This window comes from Protopterus annectens, chromosome 2.part2 (assembly GCF_019279795.1).
Source record: "Protopterus annectens isolate FY-2018-M chromosome 2.part2, PAN1.0, whole genome shotgun sequence".
Taxonomy (NCBI): domain Eukaryota; kingdom Metazoa; phylum Chordata; order Ceratodontiformes; family Protopteridae; genus Protopterus; species Protopterus annectens.
The window spans coordinates 506,556,230-506,573,482 of NC_056730.1; the positions used below are offsets into that span (position 1 = coordinate 506,556,230).

The 17,253-nt window shown below is 46.6% G+C and overlaps 1 protein-coding gene across 1 annotated transcript in view; it reads left to right on the forward strand.

The window, feature by feature from the left end:
* The window catches only part of AUP1 (AUP1 lipid droplet regulating VLDL assembly factor), an 831,864-nt gene that overhangs the window by 693,035 nt on the left and 121,576 nt on the right, over positions 1-17,253 (forward strand). The window contains exon 8 of the mRNA XM_044064448.1: positions 13,977-13,982. Coding sequence (XP_043920383.1) covers positions 13,977-13,982 — 6 coding nt within the window. The remainder of the gene's footprint in view (positions 1-13,976; positions 13,983-17,253) is intronic.

Consider the following 17,253-nt stretch of genomic DNA (forward strand, 5'->3'; position numbering starts at 1 on the left):
CTGCTTCTAGGTCTCCTCCCCCTCGGCTCCGATCCCCTTGTTTCTCCCCAGGGCCCGAGGAGGAGGAGGCCCTATCTCCATCGAGGTCATCAAGGCGGCATTCCAGGCCTGCCTCGGTGACCTCTTCGAGATCGACCTTCAGTATGTCCGATGCAGACTTGGACTGGATGATGCGAAGGTTCATCCAGGCCCAGCTGCAGATGGGAGTGCTCTTGCCTCCCCCCCCCCCTTTGGGGGGGGGGCTCGACACCTTTTTTCCATCCTATTGCTCCTTCTCCGACCCGCTATCCGGGTTCGGAGCGTTCGGAGCCGAGCAGCGTTGGAGCCGGGGGTGGGTCGGCGCCGACAGTACTTGGTACTTCGGACCCGACCCTGCCCTCGAGCCTGTCTGATCCGACCTCTCGGAGCCGTGGCCCGAGCTTCGGATCCGAGGGATTCAGTGTGCCTTCGGCTCCGTCCAGGTCGGAGCGCACTGGTCCTTCGGATCCGATGGTCTCGGCGCCGGTTCCGATCCCTTCATCGGATCCGAGTGGGAGCCGACTCTCGGATCCAAGGGAGAGTGGTTCCCCCTCAGCTTTCAATGTTGTGGAGAGGGGTCTGTTGAGAGCATCCGGACCCCCGGTCCTTGTCTCTGCTCTTCCCTGCACTCCCTCTCTGCTGGGCCAGGCTTCCATCACCCGGCCAAAGGAACAGCCTGCTTCAATGTCACAGATGGTTCCATTGGAACAGGATGTTGCTGGCGAGGCCTCCTCGGACAGCCCCCCCCCCCCGAGGAAGTGCCCCGCAAGCATAAGTGCAAGAGGAGGCACGTGGACTCCCCTGAGTCCTTAACTGAGGACAAGGACTTGGAGGAAGGGGAAGGCTCCCCAAGATCATCCCCTGAGGATTTCTCCTTTGGAGACATCATGGAGATGCTGAGGATCAGAGGTGGGTGGTCTGCCCCCAAGTCTTCCTCCAACGAGTTCGTGTTTCTGGAGGCATTCGAAGCAGGCCCGTTTACCTCTTGGGTGTCCTCTCCGGCCGACCCCTTGGTGGACCTCATTACCACCAGGGTGTGGAAGGATCCGGACACTGTTGAGCCAATACCAAAACGCCCGGACAGAATACTAAGCCCCCCCTCAGACCGATCGCACTGGAGCAAGGGCCCCCCGTATATGCCATGTTGACGGCTGCAGCCACGAAGAGGGAACTAGCTCAGGAGAGCCCCTCAGTCCATCCACCAAGCAAGGAGTCCCGCTCGATGGACCACTTAGGGAAGCGAGTTTTTAGTTCAGCGACCTTCTCGGTAAGGTCTCTGAACTATATGGCACATGTCATCAGGATGCGGCGGGATCTTATCAAAGAATATGCTGCCTCCCCTCCTGAGTCCATGTCGGCAGATGACAAGCAATTGTACTCTACCCAAATGGCCACTCTGAGATCAATTTCGAATACCTCTATGCGGCTATTGTCCCACGCCACAGAGGGAGCCGCTAGGGCTAGCGGAGCAGGCCTAGTCATGAGACATCAGGCCTGGCTCCGTCATTGTGACTTTGCGGAGCCTTTTAAAGCGTCCTTTGCGAACGCCCCTTTCGATGGTTCTGCCCTATTTGGCAAAACGGTTCACGAGACGCTTGTCTAGAGCGAGAAAGACAGGAAGACGTTGTCTGCCGTCTGAATCCGCTTCTCTGCTCCCCAGCGGTCCTTTTCGAAGAACCAAAAGGGTCAGAAGATGTGGTTCCGGAAGTCGCAACATTCCCAACCCGCTCCGGACAACCAGTCCTTCCGTGGCAGAGGAGGACAGGGAGTACGCCGCCCCAGGGGCAAAGGGGCTCCGAGAAACTTTGGGTCCAGAGAACCTTTCTCTGAACGGCCCACGCAGCAGCCCTGAAGGGTTGCCTGGCTGCTCCACTCTGGAGGCAGTCGGGGGGGCGCTTCTCGGAGCACCTAGCGGCATGGGAGTCCATCACGACAGACTGCTGGGTGCTTCGCATTATATCCAGAGGGTACAAAATACCATTACTGCATGTCCCCAAATTCAAGAACCTCCCCGATGTACCACCCGATCAGAGGGAGGCCGCAGCAGCAGAAATTCAGCAGCTGCTAAGAAAAAGAGCCATCCAGCCCGTCCCCCAAGACCAGCTCGGATTAGGGTTCTACTCCAGGTACTTTTTGGTGCCCAAAAAGACGGGGGACTTGAGACTGATTGTAGACCTTTCCCGCTTGAACCTGTCTGTAACCACGGAAAAATTCCGAATGGTCACTCTTCAATCTATTCTCCCCCTTCTAAGGGAGAACAATTGGATGTGCTCTATAGACCTCAAGGATGCGTACTACCACATTCTAATGGACAGATGATCCAGGAGGTTCCTCCGCTTCCGGCTGGGAGCCAGTCACTACCAGTTCAGGGTCCTTCCCTTTGGCCTCACCACAGCCCCCAGGGTGTTCACCAAGGTATTAGCAGTGATTGCGGCCCACCTGAGACTCCAGGGAATGCAGGTCTTTCCGTACCTGGATGACTGGCTCCTGACCGCCCCAACAAGGCATCTACTTTGCTCAGCCCTTTCTCCGCCTAGCCCCACAGTTAGGCATCACCATCAATGCTGACAAATCCCTTCTGGCCCCGACACAAGTCATAGAATTCATAGGAGCCAGAATAGACACCAGAGAGCTACGAGCCTTTTTAACTTCCGAGAGAATTCGGAATTTGCAACTCCATGTGCGGGCTATCCTCCAATCAGAGACTTCACCAGCGGAATTGGTCCTGAGGGCACTAGGCTCCATGGCGGCAGCGATTACGCTCCTTCCATGCGCCCGTCTAAACATGCGGGTACTGCAATGGACACTTCTAGTGCAATGGTCCTTTCTATCCCTTCCTCTTTACCACCCCATTGCTATCAGCAAGGCTTGCAGGAGGGCTCTATTATGGTGGCTGCAAGCTTCGGACCTCCATACGGACCATCCCTTCTGCACCTCTCCCCCTCTCGCCATGGTGACCACGGACGCCTCCCATCTCGGGTGGGGGGGGGGGCATTATTCAGGCAGGATGGTCCAAGGCACGTGGAACGACACAGAGACCTCCCTGCATATCAACATTCTGGGATGAGAGCGGTGCTGGTCGCGTTGCAAGCACTTCAGAATCTCCTCCCCATAGGAACGATTGCAATTCAGTCGGACAACATGTCGGTTGTCTGGTACATCAACAAACAGGGGGGAACCAGATCTTACCCTCTATGCCACGAAGCCATGAGAGTGTGGGAATGGGCGATCTCCACCAACCGCTTTCTGATTGCAATGCACATTCCGGGACGGACCAACATCCTAGTGGACAAACTCAGTCGCACCCTTCTTACCCCGTACGAGTGGTCTCTCAATCCACTAGTAGCGGAGCAGATATTCGCAATATGGGGGCAACCCTGCTGCGATCTTTTTGCGTCTCCCTCAAACACCAAATGCGTCAATTTCTTCGCTCTGATTCCCCCTCCAGGGGAAACTCCAAGAGACGCTCTGGTGCATGCTTGGCCACCCAGTCTACTTTATGCCTATCCTCCTCTACCCCTGATGCTGCAACTCTTACAGAAAGCCTCGCGGTTGGGGAGCAGGATGATCCTCATTGCCCCATTCTGGCATCGGCAAATTTGGTTCCCTTACCTGTGGTCTCACCTAGTGAATCCTCCTTGGATTCTGGATCCCAGTCCGGATCTAATCTCCCATCCATCTGACTTACCGACCCCAAACCTGGACAATCTGAAACTGACAGCTTGGTTGCTCCAGTTCCACTCCTAGTTAGGACTCCCGGTATCTCTTCACCAGTCAAAGCCATCCTTGTGGCAGCGTATAAGCCCTCCACCAGGAAAGTGTACCGCAGTAAGGAAACGTTTCTCCATCTGGGCGGAGCATCATGATCTAGATCCCTTTACGGCTCCTCTTCCGTCCATATTAGACTTCCTAACCGAACTTTTTCAGGAAGGCGCTAGTTGTTCAACCGTCAAAGTGCAATTGGCAGCCATATCACATTACCATGTGGGACATGATAACAGGGCCTTTGATGTCGGCCACGTTGTGTAAAACCTTTCTCAAGGGCACCTTCTTGCTTAGACCCCCTATAAAAGAAGCCGTACCACCGTGGGATCTTTCACTAGTTTTTCAAGCCTTGACTGCTCCACCTTTTGAACCCGCTGCTTCAGTAGATCTCAAATTCTTGTCCTGGAAAACAGCATTCCTTGTAGCCATCACTTCTGCAAAAAGTTTCGGAGCTCCAAGCTCTTTCTGTGAAGCCTCCTTATTTGATCTTTCACCCAGACAGAGTGTACCTCAGGATCAATCCCTCTTTTCTTCCCAAAATAGCTTCAGAAACCAATATAAATCAATCCATAAATTTACCGGTTTTCTTCCCTAAATATCAGAATAAAGGAGAGTACAAGCTGCACTCATTAGATGTTCATAGGCAGCTTTGCTTTTATACTCATAGAACAGCTGGTCATAGACAATCCGACCAGCTGTTCATTTCCTTTGCCAAATTTAATTTGGGGAAAGCAATATCAAAAGTATATCTATCACGCTGGATTTCTCAATGTATCCTATTGGTGTACCAAGCCTCTGAGAGACCCGCACCTGAAGGAGTTCGCGCACATTCCACTCGTTCCATCTCTACTTCTGCGGCCTTCAAGTCTAGAGTTCCATTGGATGATATTTGTTCGGCAGCCACTTGGGCTTCATCTCATACCTTTATTAACCACTACAAACTGGACGTGATTTCCAGAGGGAGAGCATCCTTTGGCTTTGCGGTGCTTCTCAATATCCTTCTATGATGGCCACCCGAGGTTCAGGTAGCTGGGGTCTCTGTCCCACAGGTTGCTGACAAATGAACTCCCTACTTCAGATTAAGAAGTTATGTACTCACCATAACGTTCCATCTGAGTAGGTAGCTTCATTTGTCTGCAACCATCCCCCCTCCTTCCCCCTGGCCTTCTTCGGATCTTTTTTAGTTGGATACCCGTTTTTGGGTATATATTGAGGGGCAAACTCTATCTGAGGTCATGGAGGGTTAGCAGGGGATTATGGGTGAAGGGAGGAGCTAGGAGCTTGGATCCATTAGCTTGAAACAAGTTGCCGGCTTGGATCCGATATCGGATCCAAGACCCACAGGTTGCAGACAAATGAAGCTACCTACTCAGATGGAACGTTATGGTGAGTACATAACTTCTTATTTTTAGTTAGCATCTTTTATTATACAGACATTAAATTACAGAATAGCAGCATATTTACACAAGAGCCACTGGTTGATCAGATCATTAACCTTTGTTAGAAGGCATAAGCATATGACAAAAAAAATAACCAATATCCAAAACATTGCAAAATCTTAGTGTTTAGCAACACACCACTTTTCAAGCCACACTTGCATATATATATATATATATATATATATATATATGTGTCTGTGTGTGTGTATATATATATATATATATATATATATATGTATATATAATATATGTATATATATATATATATATATATATATATAGATATATATATATAGATATATGTGTATATATAGATATATAGATATATATATATAGATGTATGTGTGTGTGTGGATATATATATATATATCTATATATATATATATATATATATATATATATATATATATATATATATATATGTGTGTGTGTGTATGGATATATATATTTGCCTGTTAAAAATACATGGTATGACAATCCATCTTACTGAACTCTTTAGTTAAAATTAAAAAATAATGCATGTATTGGCCAAATGTTGCTAAGAATAGAAGGCTGCAAGGTAAAGACTGTAATAAAGCTTGAATAAATCGACATTTGTTTTCTTAGCTTATATGCTTCTAAGGAAAATAAACTAAAAAAATGCTGTATCTAGATATATATTGCATTTTCTGTTTTTTTTTATTCAAGGACATGGTCAAGAAGCATCTGAGATAAAACTGGACCATGTAACCAGCTCACATATGAATAAGTTATGCTAAAATTAGATATTTCTTTGGTTCAGTGAGTGAAATGATTTTTTTTGTCTTATGAGCTTGTACTTTTATACTGTGAACACTGTGGTAGTCCCCCATTTAGGAAGATTTGGTCTAGACAGCTGTCAAGAGATGCATTTTGTTGCTTCTACTTCATTGTATTGTAGCTTCTCATGCTTAACAGCTTATGTATAGGGCTTTCTTTGTAATTTTTTATACCACTGTGTCCTCTTACAAAAAATAAAAGTTGTATGTGGAATGTGTATTTCTTTTTCAGGAGCATGTATTTAGATTTAGGTTCACAGCATTTGTATTTAATGGTTCAGCAAGTGTGCTGCTCCAAGATAAACCCTTTCCAGCCATAAGCTGAACCAAACACACAAGTCAGCACAGCATGTCAGTAGAGTTCTCAACTTTAGTGATTGTAAGTGGGCGATGCATACAGTAACAATATATTGTAGTTTTAAGGATTTGTTGCATTTGGAGCCAAAGGCTTAACTTAGTAGATGAAGTATAAAAGATATGTAGTTATCATACATGCTTACTAGTAACAGCAAATAAATTACCTGAATTCCTTAATCAGTGTAACACCAGTGTCATATACTAAGTGGTCTCCTACTGAAGTGGTGTTAATGCAAAATGTAGCTGCTCATTTAATTCTTAAACAAGTGTGAACCAATGACATACCAAAGTAGATCCCTTGTAGTACAAGGAGTCATTGAACTACAGAGGTAAGATGACATTGGCCACTGTGTCAGTGCAGTCTCTGAACAGGCAGTATGGAGAAGAGTGGATGAGGAAGCAGTAGAAAACAAAAGCTAAGAACCAGAAGATTGATCCAGTTGGGTAGTAGAGCATACGAGGAAGCAGCAGCTAACGTAAAAGTTTAGAAGAATATGATCAATACCTTTTGCTTTAGAAGTTAAGGAATGAGAGAGAAGTTGTGTGTGAGTGACATGGTAGCTGCAACAGAGTCCAGCCAAGTTGTGTTGGCAGTGGGCAGACTGAGAAGGGCAGAAATAGAGGGAGCAGAGGTGCAAAACGCATGATCAGACACATTCAGGTAGTAAGTTAAGCAGTGACTAAAAGATTGAGGGTAAAGTAAAAAGTAAAGGTCCTAGGAACTATCATTGATGTATAGCACACATGACTTGTTTTCTGACAAACAGAAAAATGGACTTTGAAACCATAGAAAGCTGATTTCCTAAGATAGTGCTGTTCTGATGAAGACGACAGTGAGACTAAAGACTTAAACCCTTGTCTGTGTTATAAATAGGACCTGCTAAAGAGACAGTTATGTATCCCAGAGACTACCCAGTCTGTTGAACAGACTTCCCCATCCATGTGAAGCACTGTTCCTCCCTAACCCAATTCAAATGCAACTTGGACAATTGGATGGGGAACAGGAAATTCATCCTTGGTTTGTCACCTGTGTGTCTAATGGACACAGGCAACCTGTAAATGTATCCTCTCCCAAGCCCCTGCTTACACTTATCAAGGGTATCTGAACTTGTCAGAGATTTGGGATACATGGCTAGGCTTAAAATGGCCCTTGTGGTCATTAGCCTAGTAAATACCTGTGAACCTGTGGAAGGGGGTTTGCAGCCCATTTTGAAGCATGTTCTAGGCTTTTTACACAGGGTGCTGTTAGCTCTAGATGTATGATTGTGTTATGGGTATAGAGACGTGAATTGAGGGAAGAGGTAATTTAGAAATAATGTAAAAGTGACTCAAATGAACAAAATTATCTGAAACTTTAAATGGGAGTAATTTTTCTCTGTGAAGTGTAATACCAACATGTTGTAGTTGGGAAATCATGTTGCAGAAAAGATGAAATTCCCAAGACTGGAAAAACTCCCTTATTAGCCTCAACAAAAAGTTGAGATCCCTCATCAGAACCTCTAAAGCCATCTATGAAGGCAGAATTGCAGCAGACACTACAAACAACCACAAAGCCTTCTATAGTTGTATCAAGAATCTCCACTGCAATACCCAGGTTTGCTCTGAGCTATTTCACAATGTTACCTCCTATACTGAGCCAACAGATATTGCCAACGTACTGGCTGATAGATTCCGTGCCAGCTTTACCCCCCCCCCCCAAAGAACCACTCACAATACTGGAGTAATGCCAGGCACCCAACATTACTGCAGCACAGGTTAAAGCTGCATTGTCCAAGGCCAAGAATACAGCTTCCATGGGATGCGACAATATCCCTGGATGTGTTCTACATGAACTACAAAGTGAACTGGCACCACATCTGTGTGCCCTGTTCAGTCACAGCCTCACCTCAGGCTTTGTCCCTACTGAGTGGCGCACTGCTACATTTATCCCTCTCCATAAAGGGGGAGTGACTACAGACCCTGGGAATTATCGACCCATTAGCCTGACGAGTCTGATGTGTAAGACTATGGAGCGCATCATCATGGACCTAATTAACAAGGATATATGGAATCCCCAAACTCTACGTCCCACGCAGTTTGGTTTTGTGAAAGGTAGGTCATGCCTGCTCAACCTGTTGGATGACTTTGAGTCAGTCACCAGAGCTGTGGATGAGGGCAAGGCAGTTTATACAGTCTACCTTAATCTGGCCAAGGCCTTAGATACCATTCCTCACTCAGGAATTATTGATAAACTCACCAAACTAGGAATCGACACCTATATCACTAGGTAGGTTGCAAATTGGCTCACAGATAGAACCCACAGTGTGAAAGCGGACTCCAAGTCAGACTGTTGACCAGTCATGAGTGGAGCCCCATAGGGATCGGTGCTGAGTCCTCTCCTGTTTGGCATCTACTTCTCAGAAGTTAAGGCCAACACGGAGGGACTCTGGCTGACCAAGTTTGCAGATGACTACAAGCTGGGAGCCATTATTAACTCCCCAAGTGATGTAGACGTCCTACAGAAAGGCCTCAGTGAGACCAGTGACTGGTGTTGAAACCGTGGCCTTAAGCTTAATGCCAAACAATGCGTAGTCATCCCCTTTGAGAACAACTCAGTTCCCACTAATTACCACATCGATGGGAACCTACTGAACACTGAAGGTGTTATAAGAGATCTGGGGACACAGGTTGACAGCAACCTCTCCTACGACCACCACATTGCCACTGTGGTCAGAAAGTCATCCTATGTGGCACATCTTATTATCAAGGGTTTTGCATCCAGAAAGTAAGAGGTCATAATCTCTCTCTACTCTTCTCTCATTATGCCAGTCATAGAGTATAATGCCCCATTTGGCATGTACCTCACTAGACACATGCAACAGATGGAAAGGTCACAAAAGTATCTCATGAAGAGGATCCTAGGCCTTAAACATATGTCCCAATCAGACTCAAAAAAAACTCCAGCTGTTCTCCGTCTCATATTTACTAAGAGGCGTTCTCTGCTTGACTTACAAAGCCATGTCTGACCCAGCTCTAGAAATGCTACATCTAAAGAAATCCAAATCCCTCTGCACCACACGCTCCAGAGACCTCAACCTCATTACCACAATCAACAGAACATGCTGGAGGTACAGGTTCATAACCCAGAGACTGCCCATGCTCTGGAATAGACTTCCTATACATGTCAAGCAGAGCGCACCTCACTGGCCCTCCTTCAAGAGAAATCCTGATGAGTGGATGGGAAATAGAAAGTTCACCCCAGGGATCACTGCAGTGGCTGTACTTGATAGAGGCACTGGGAACTAACATTGGGCGGCACGATGCCAGAGCACTTCTGTGGGCTAGGCTTGTAAAGGCTCCAGGGCCATTAGCCTAGTACACACCTATGAACCTGGTAAAGCTAATAGCAGGGATAAATAAAGTAGAACTGTTTGTCAAAGGGGATATTGATTATGGTAGGGTAATATATATGAAAGGTTTATGCCCTTGCTATGGGCATACCTAGATTTCAATAAAGTATATGTTGGCATACATTGAGCAGTGAGTATGATGATAGAACAGGTGAGGATCAGCTCTATGTCCAGCTCAAGAAATTGCTCAGAAGTCCGTTTTGAGATGCCGTGAATGTTAAGATTGCACTAACAAGGTTTAGTTGAACTGAGTCTGCAAATGATACCGACAAGCTTACATATTTTATTTATTTTATTTTTATATTTGTTTACAGAGATAGTCCAACTGGACACGTCATTTTTCAGCAGAGGCCCGGGGAGAAACGCTCCACACAGAGCAAGCAGAAACAGGATGATACAGCGTATACAAAAATAGTAACCTGGATTATCAAAGTTATATGATAATTTCAGACAATAATCAGGTGGTATTCAAAGAAAAAACAGATTGCTTTAAATAGTTATTACAGTGTAAGATACAGTTAATCCATATTTCAAGTGAACATTCATAAATCCAAATCGTTGGTCATTCCATTTTTCATATAAACATTACATAATTTTAAATCTTTTACAATAGATTATAGTGTGTGGGCAGGAAAATTGCGTGGATAGGAAAATTTCTACCACATTGATGAATAGTACAAGGAAATGAAATTATAAATAGTAGGCATAGGTAAGTGATGCAGTTAGAAGTTCTATAGTATAAAGATAAGTAACGATAAGGACAGAGACCGAGAGGAGATGTTAGTCACGGGTAGAGCAAGCCATCTGTTTAATAGGTGGGTTTTTAGATTAGTTTTAAATTGGACTAGGGATACTATGGTGGTAGTTATCAGGTAGTTCATTCCAGATTTTACCTATGTAATTTGAGGAGAGGGAATCTCCTGCTTGACTTTTGGCTGCATTGATTTTTATGTGCTTTTTATTAGTTGAGCATATGGCTCTGTTAGTGACATAAGGTTGGACTAATGTTTGTAGAGCAGGTGTTTTTCAGCTTCAGAGAGGAGTTTGTGGGTCATGGTTAACTGAATGTGGTGTAAGAGTTGGTGGAGTTCTAACCAGTTTAGTTGCCTAAGTGCAGAGCAATAATGGCTTCTGACTGGTAAGTTTGCAGCAAATCTGGCTATTTTGTTATAGTAAGATTCAAGTTTTAGTACCTCAGATTTTTGTAGATTGAGTATGGGAGCTGCATACAGCAGAGTGGAGATTAGGTGGGTTTGGGCAATGGCAATCTTAGTATTTTTAGTGAAGTAATCTTTAATTCTGTGTAGTGTACCAAGTTTTTTTTTTACTTTCTTTTACAGTTTGGGAAATGAGAATATCAAATTTGTTTGCAGTCTATTTCATCTCCTGACAGTTTGGTGTTAGGGGATTGACATGTGATAGTGAGGCGATAGTAAATGTATTGGTGGGTGAGGCTACTTTGGTAGGATGGAAGATCATTAGTTTGGTTTTTATTAGGGTTTAATATTATTTGAGAATTTGTGAGCCAGGACTTGACTGCAAGAATAGGATCTTGTGTTAGTTTCTGAAGCTCCTGAAGTGATGAAGCAGCACATATTACTGTTGAGTCGTCTGCATGTTGGACGAGTGTAGACTGTGGGGTTGATGGGTGGAGGTTATTTGTAAATATTGAGAATATAAGTGGACCCAAGCTAGAACCTTGAAGGGCAGTAATATAGTTTCTTTTCTTAAATAATGTCATAATAGCAATAATATTAACCACTTGGGTGTGGGGTTGGCTTACACGGTTTCGGTTGGGTTTGCTTTGTTTGGTCGCCTCGGGACCAAACCACGGGACAAAACCGGTAACACCCAGGCTGGGTTATTGCTATTGCTATTATAATATGAATATATAAGGAGAAGCTAGAGACCCAAGCTAGATCCCTAGTGTCACTGGCAGAAGGGGTGATAGGGTGTGTTGCCAAGAAACAGTTTGCTGGCGTCCAGTAAGGTAATCCTTGAACTAGTTAAGAGTAGAACTGCAAATGTTTAGCTCAGAGAGGATGTTTAGAAGTTTGGAATGAGAAACCATATCAAAGGCTTTTGATAAGTGAAGAGAGATAGAGGATACATAGTTATTTTTGTTCCTATGGTAGTTTACAGTGTAAGTAAATGACAGTAGGGCAGTAGATGTGCTGTAAAATTGTCAGAAGCCATGCTGTGCGTTCAAAGTTTTAGTATATAGATATTCAGTGATTTGCATGTGAATTACCCTCTCTAGAATCTTAGTAGTGATACTATTGCGATAGGACAGTAGTTAGTGAAATCAATTGAAGAGCCACCTTTATGTAGAGGTATAATGTATGAGATTTTACAAATGGGAGGGCCTTGTTGTTCAGCTATGGATCTATTGATTAGTATTGATATAGGATACACTATTCCATCTGCTGTTGGCTTAAGATACTCTGCAGGTAAGTTGTCTACTGCTAGTGTAGTGGGTTTTAACTTTTTTAGCAGTTTTCTCATTGTGTCAGTTGGTATAGGTTGCAGGGAGAAGGTTGATGTGATGTTGGAAGAAGGTTGATGTGATGTTGGAAGAGGAAGTGGAAGTTTTGTTAGATAAGGGGGAATTGTTTGTTTGACCGTGCTAAGATGGTCTCAGTAAAGTATTTGTTAAACTGAGTAGCAATACTGTCTGAGGTATTAGTAGTGGTAGGTGGGGGTGTACTGATTTTGCCTGGCAGAAGAATATTGTATCTGAAGTAGTTGTCTTCATTTGGTCTTCAACCTGTGGGTTCCCGGATCCATCTCAGCTGCATATCCAGCATCTGAGCCAAGCTCAAAGCTCCCCCCCATACCCATAATGCTCCTGTCTCCTCCTCCCGTCAGATCTAGTTTATTGCTCTACATGTCCGCATCGTGATCTGAACTCTCTGCTGTTAAAGTTGTGGTAAGTGCTGCTTTTGGTGTAAAATCTTCCTTTTTCTTCTCTCTCCTGTTATTTCTGTGCTTTCTACCTCCACTTCGCACTTTTCTGTCGGTGTATTAAAAAAAAAAAAAAAAAACTCTGTCTTTCCTCTTGTGTGTAGACTGTGTGACCGAGAGTGTGCTGGGCCTTCAGTTGGCTTCAGAAAATGTACAGAGTATGACCAAAAGCTCTACCCAGCCGATGGCCACACCCTGTGCTTAGTTTGTCTTGGGGCAGCCCATCTCCAAACCTCCTGTTCCATCTGTGCCGAGTTAATCCCTGGGCACTTTTGGACAGGAGAAACAAACTTATTTTTAAGGGCCGCCTTCTCTTTGGGGACTCAAGACCCTGCAGCCCCGGCTTCTGCCCCTGCCTCTTCCCTGGCCTCTGGGGCTTAAACTCCAACTAAGAGGATCGGGGATGGAGATAACTCTTCCAAGAGGGATAGGCCAAAGAAGCGATCCCCAGATTGCTCTGCTTTGTATGGCCTTCCCCCTAAAGTTATGTCTGCTCCGAGACCAGGGTCTCCCCAGCTCCCGGCTCTGTTCTCTTCGGTTCTCTCCAGAGCCGGAGGACCTACAGATCCAGTCACTGGTTCAAGGTTCTCCTCACCTCCCCTCTAGGTTGGTGTCGGTCGCCTCTTCCTCCCGCTCCACCCATAGCCTTAGCAAAGCGGAGATGGATAGGATGATGCGGAAGTTCATCTGGACCCAGATACAGATGTGAGTCTTGCTTGCCCCTTCGCCCTCCAGAGCGGGGAACACGCAGCCCTTTTTCACCCCTATTACTCCTTTTCCAATCCAACCTCCAGTTTCGGAGTTCTTGGATCTGAGGACAGTTGGCGCCGATGGTACCTTGTACCTTGATGCCAGCCATGCCCTTGAGCAGGTCGGATCCAACTAGCTTGGATCTGACAGGCTCTCAGAGCCGTAGCCTTTGCATCTGATCCAAGGGGTTAGTGTCTGATCAGAGCGTGTCATAGCAGAGCCTTCCACTTGGTATTTCGACACCTGGAGGTTCGGCTATGACTCCGTCGGGTTAGAAGATGACTGCTCGTCCTATTGTCCTTTCTTAGGATATCTGTTCCCCTTCAGCTTTCGACGTGGTGTAAAGGATTCTCTCCATCTCTGAGACCCTTGACCATCTTGTCTTTGGACTCCACCCCGGCTTCCTCTGTTTCTGGTGTGGATCTGGCCATTCTGCCATCTCAGGGACAGCCTATCGCTTCTTTGCCTCAGGACGCTCCCTCTTGGGGAACAGCAAGATGTTGGCAGGTCCTCCCCAGAGATCCCACTGAGGAGGTACCTCACAAACGTACCTGAGAAAGGAGGTGCTTGGACTCCCCACCGGAGTCTCTCACTGAAGACACCGATTTGAAGGAAGGGGAAGGTTCCCCCCGGTCATCCCCCCGAGGAGGTTTCCTTTGGCGACATCATGGAACTCCTTCGCCAGCAAGTGGGATGGTGGGCATAAAAACCTATCTAGGACGAATCGGTGTTCCTCGTGACATTTGGCACAAGACCCGCTACATCCTGGGTGTCCCCTCCCACAGATCCCTTAGTGGATTTCATTACATCTCTGGCGTGGAAGGAACCGGACACGGTGGAGCCCATTCCCAAACGTCCAGACAAGGTTTTGAGCCCCCTTTCAGACAGACCTTACTGGCATAAGGGATCCTTGGTTGATGCCATGGTGGTGGTGGCTGCCACTAGGAAGGAGCTCGCTCAGGGGAGCTCTACAATCTACCCTCCTGACCAAGAGTTAGACAGTGGACCATTTCGGGAAGCGGGGTATACGTGTCTGTGACATTCTCTGTAAGGGCACTGAATTACATGGCAGACATGATTCTCCTTCAGAGAGACCTGGTGAAGGAAATCGCTGAGTCGACCCATGGTTCCATGTCGGCGGAGGACAAGATGATTTCTGCTCGTATGGCCAGCCTAAATTCTATTGCATATATGTCTATGTATCTCTTCTCTCAGGCAACCGAGGGAGCTGCTAGAGCCGCCGGTACAGGCATTGCCATCAGGCAACATGCCTGGCTCCGGCTGTGTCAGTTTTCGTGACCCTTTAAGGCGTCATTTCTCAATGCCCCATACAACGGTTCTTCCTTTTTTGTTCAGAGTGAGGAGGACGGGACAACTGTCTGCCGCCGGGATCCACTTTTCTACCCAACAGTCCTTTTCTAGGAATCAACGAGAGACCAAGAAGATGTGGTTCTGGAAATCTGAGTTTTCCCCGGGACACTCAGGACTCACCTTCCCCCAGGGGCAGAGGAGGATTTTACAGACACTGCCTAGACCCTTTCTCGACAAGATGGCCCAGAACCCTGAAGGATTGCCTGACTGCTTGTCTCTGGAGGGAGGCAGGGGCCATTTCTCGCTACACCTAACTGGGTGGGAGTCCACGATGAGAGATTGTTTGGTGTTGCAAATTATATCAAGAGGCTATTCAGTCCCCTTTCTAGAGCCACCTACACCTCCTAAACACCTCCCGGATGTTCCACCCACACCCAAGGAGGATGCAGCACTGGAATTAGCAAAGCTGCTAGGAAAACAAGTCATCCAGCCTGTCCCCCCAGACCACTCCAGATCAGGCATTTATTCCCGGTTCTTTTTAGTGCCAAATAAAGCAGGGGACCCAAGACCCATTTTTAATCTTTCCACTTTGAACCTGTCAGTGGCCAAGACGAAGTTCTGGATGGTCACCCTAAAATCTGTCCTGACCTTCCTGTAGGAGAACGATTGGATGTGCTCTATCGACCTCCAGGATGCGTACTCTCACATCAAAATGGACAGGTGCTCTCTGAGGTTTCTGCACTTCCGGCTAGGGGCCAATCATTGCCAGTTCAGCGCGCTCCCCTTTGGTCTCAGCACAGCCCCCAGGGTGTTTAGCAAAGTGATGTCAGTGGTAGCAGCTCACCCAAGACTCAGGGTGTACAGGTATTCCCCTACTTGGACGATTGGCTCCTCTCTGCCCCTTCCAGGCATCAACTTTGTCAAGCGAGGGATTCCTTTCTTCTCCTGGCCCAGAGATTGGGCATTACCATCAGTCTCAACAAATCATCTCTATCCCCAGTCCAAATGTTAGACTACATTGGGGTGCGTTTAGACCCAATTCAAACCAAAGTTTTTCTTACTTCAGACAGGATACGCACTCTGAAGCTATACGTTCTTTGCATTCTTCAAACTCTGTTCCCAACAGCGGAGATAGTATTAAGGGTGCTGGGGTCAATGGCGGCCATGATCATTCTCTTACCCTTAACCCGCCTTCACATGCGGATTCTTCAGTGGACCCTTGCAGTGCAGTGGTCCTGGTTAGATCTTCCATTGATTCACCCTGTCTGAATCTCTCAAGTATGCAGGGACTCCCTTCTGTGGAGGATTCATTTCTCGGACCTTGTTCGGGGTCATCCCTTTCTTTCACCTTTCCCCATGGCCACAGTCGCTACAGACGCCTTCCAGCTAGGGTAGGGGGGACACTACTTGGGAAAGATAGTTCAAGGTATGTGGTCCTCCTACGAAACCAGATTACATATCAATGTCCTGGAGATGAGGCCAGTGCCTCTAGCGTTGCAGGCTCTCCATGCCCATTCTTCCCTCAGGAACGATTGCTGTCTAGATGGACAATGTCGGTGGTCTGGGTACATCAGCAAGTGGGGGGATCCAGATCTTATCCCCTATGTCACGGGGCCATGAGAGTATGGGAGTGGGTCATCTCCACCGGCTGTTTTCTGGTGGCAACACACATCCCGGGGAGGTCTAACATTCTAGTGGACAGGCTCAGCAGATCTATTCTGATTCCTTACGAGTGGTCTCTGAATCCCTCAGTAGTGGAACGGATGTTTCACAAGTGGGGTCAGACTTGCTGTGATCTCTTCGCTTCTCCTTCCAACGCAAAATGCAACGAGTTCTTCGCTCTGAACCCCCCTCCTGGGGAAGCCCCCAGAGATGCTCTGATTCATGCTTAGCCCCCTGGTCTTCTGTATGCTTATCCTCCTCTTCCCTTGATACCAAAATTCCTTCAGAAAGCTTGAAGGCTGGGGAACCTATTAATCCTCATTGCCCCATTCTGGCCTTGTCAAATATGGTTTCCCTCTCTGTGGTCTCATCTGGTGGCTCCACCATGGACATTGAGTCCTGTTCCAGATCTCATCTCTCATCCCTCAGGGATTCCCCATCCAGAACTGGTCAGTCTAAAGCTCACTGCTTGGCTTCTCCAGTTACCATGATAATCAGGACTCCCAGCTTATCCTCTCCTATCAAGAGTCCTGGTGGCAGCCCATAAGCCTTCCACCAGACAGGTATACTCCAGTAAATGGAGACGTTTTTCAATCTGGGCTTCGCAACGTGCACTAGACCCTTTTACTGCCCCCTGTTTAGCTGTGCTGGAATTTTTGACTGATATTTTTCAACAAGGTGCTAGTTTTTCCAAGTTCAACTTGCTGCAATTTCTAATTATCATATGGGAGATGATATGGCTTCTTTAGCATCTTCAAAGCTTTGCAAGGCCTTCCTCAAAGGTACCTTTCTTCTTCGACC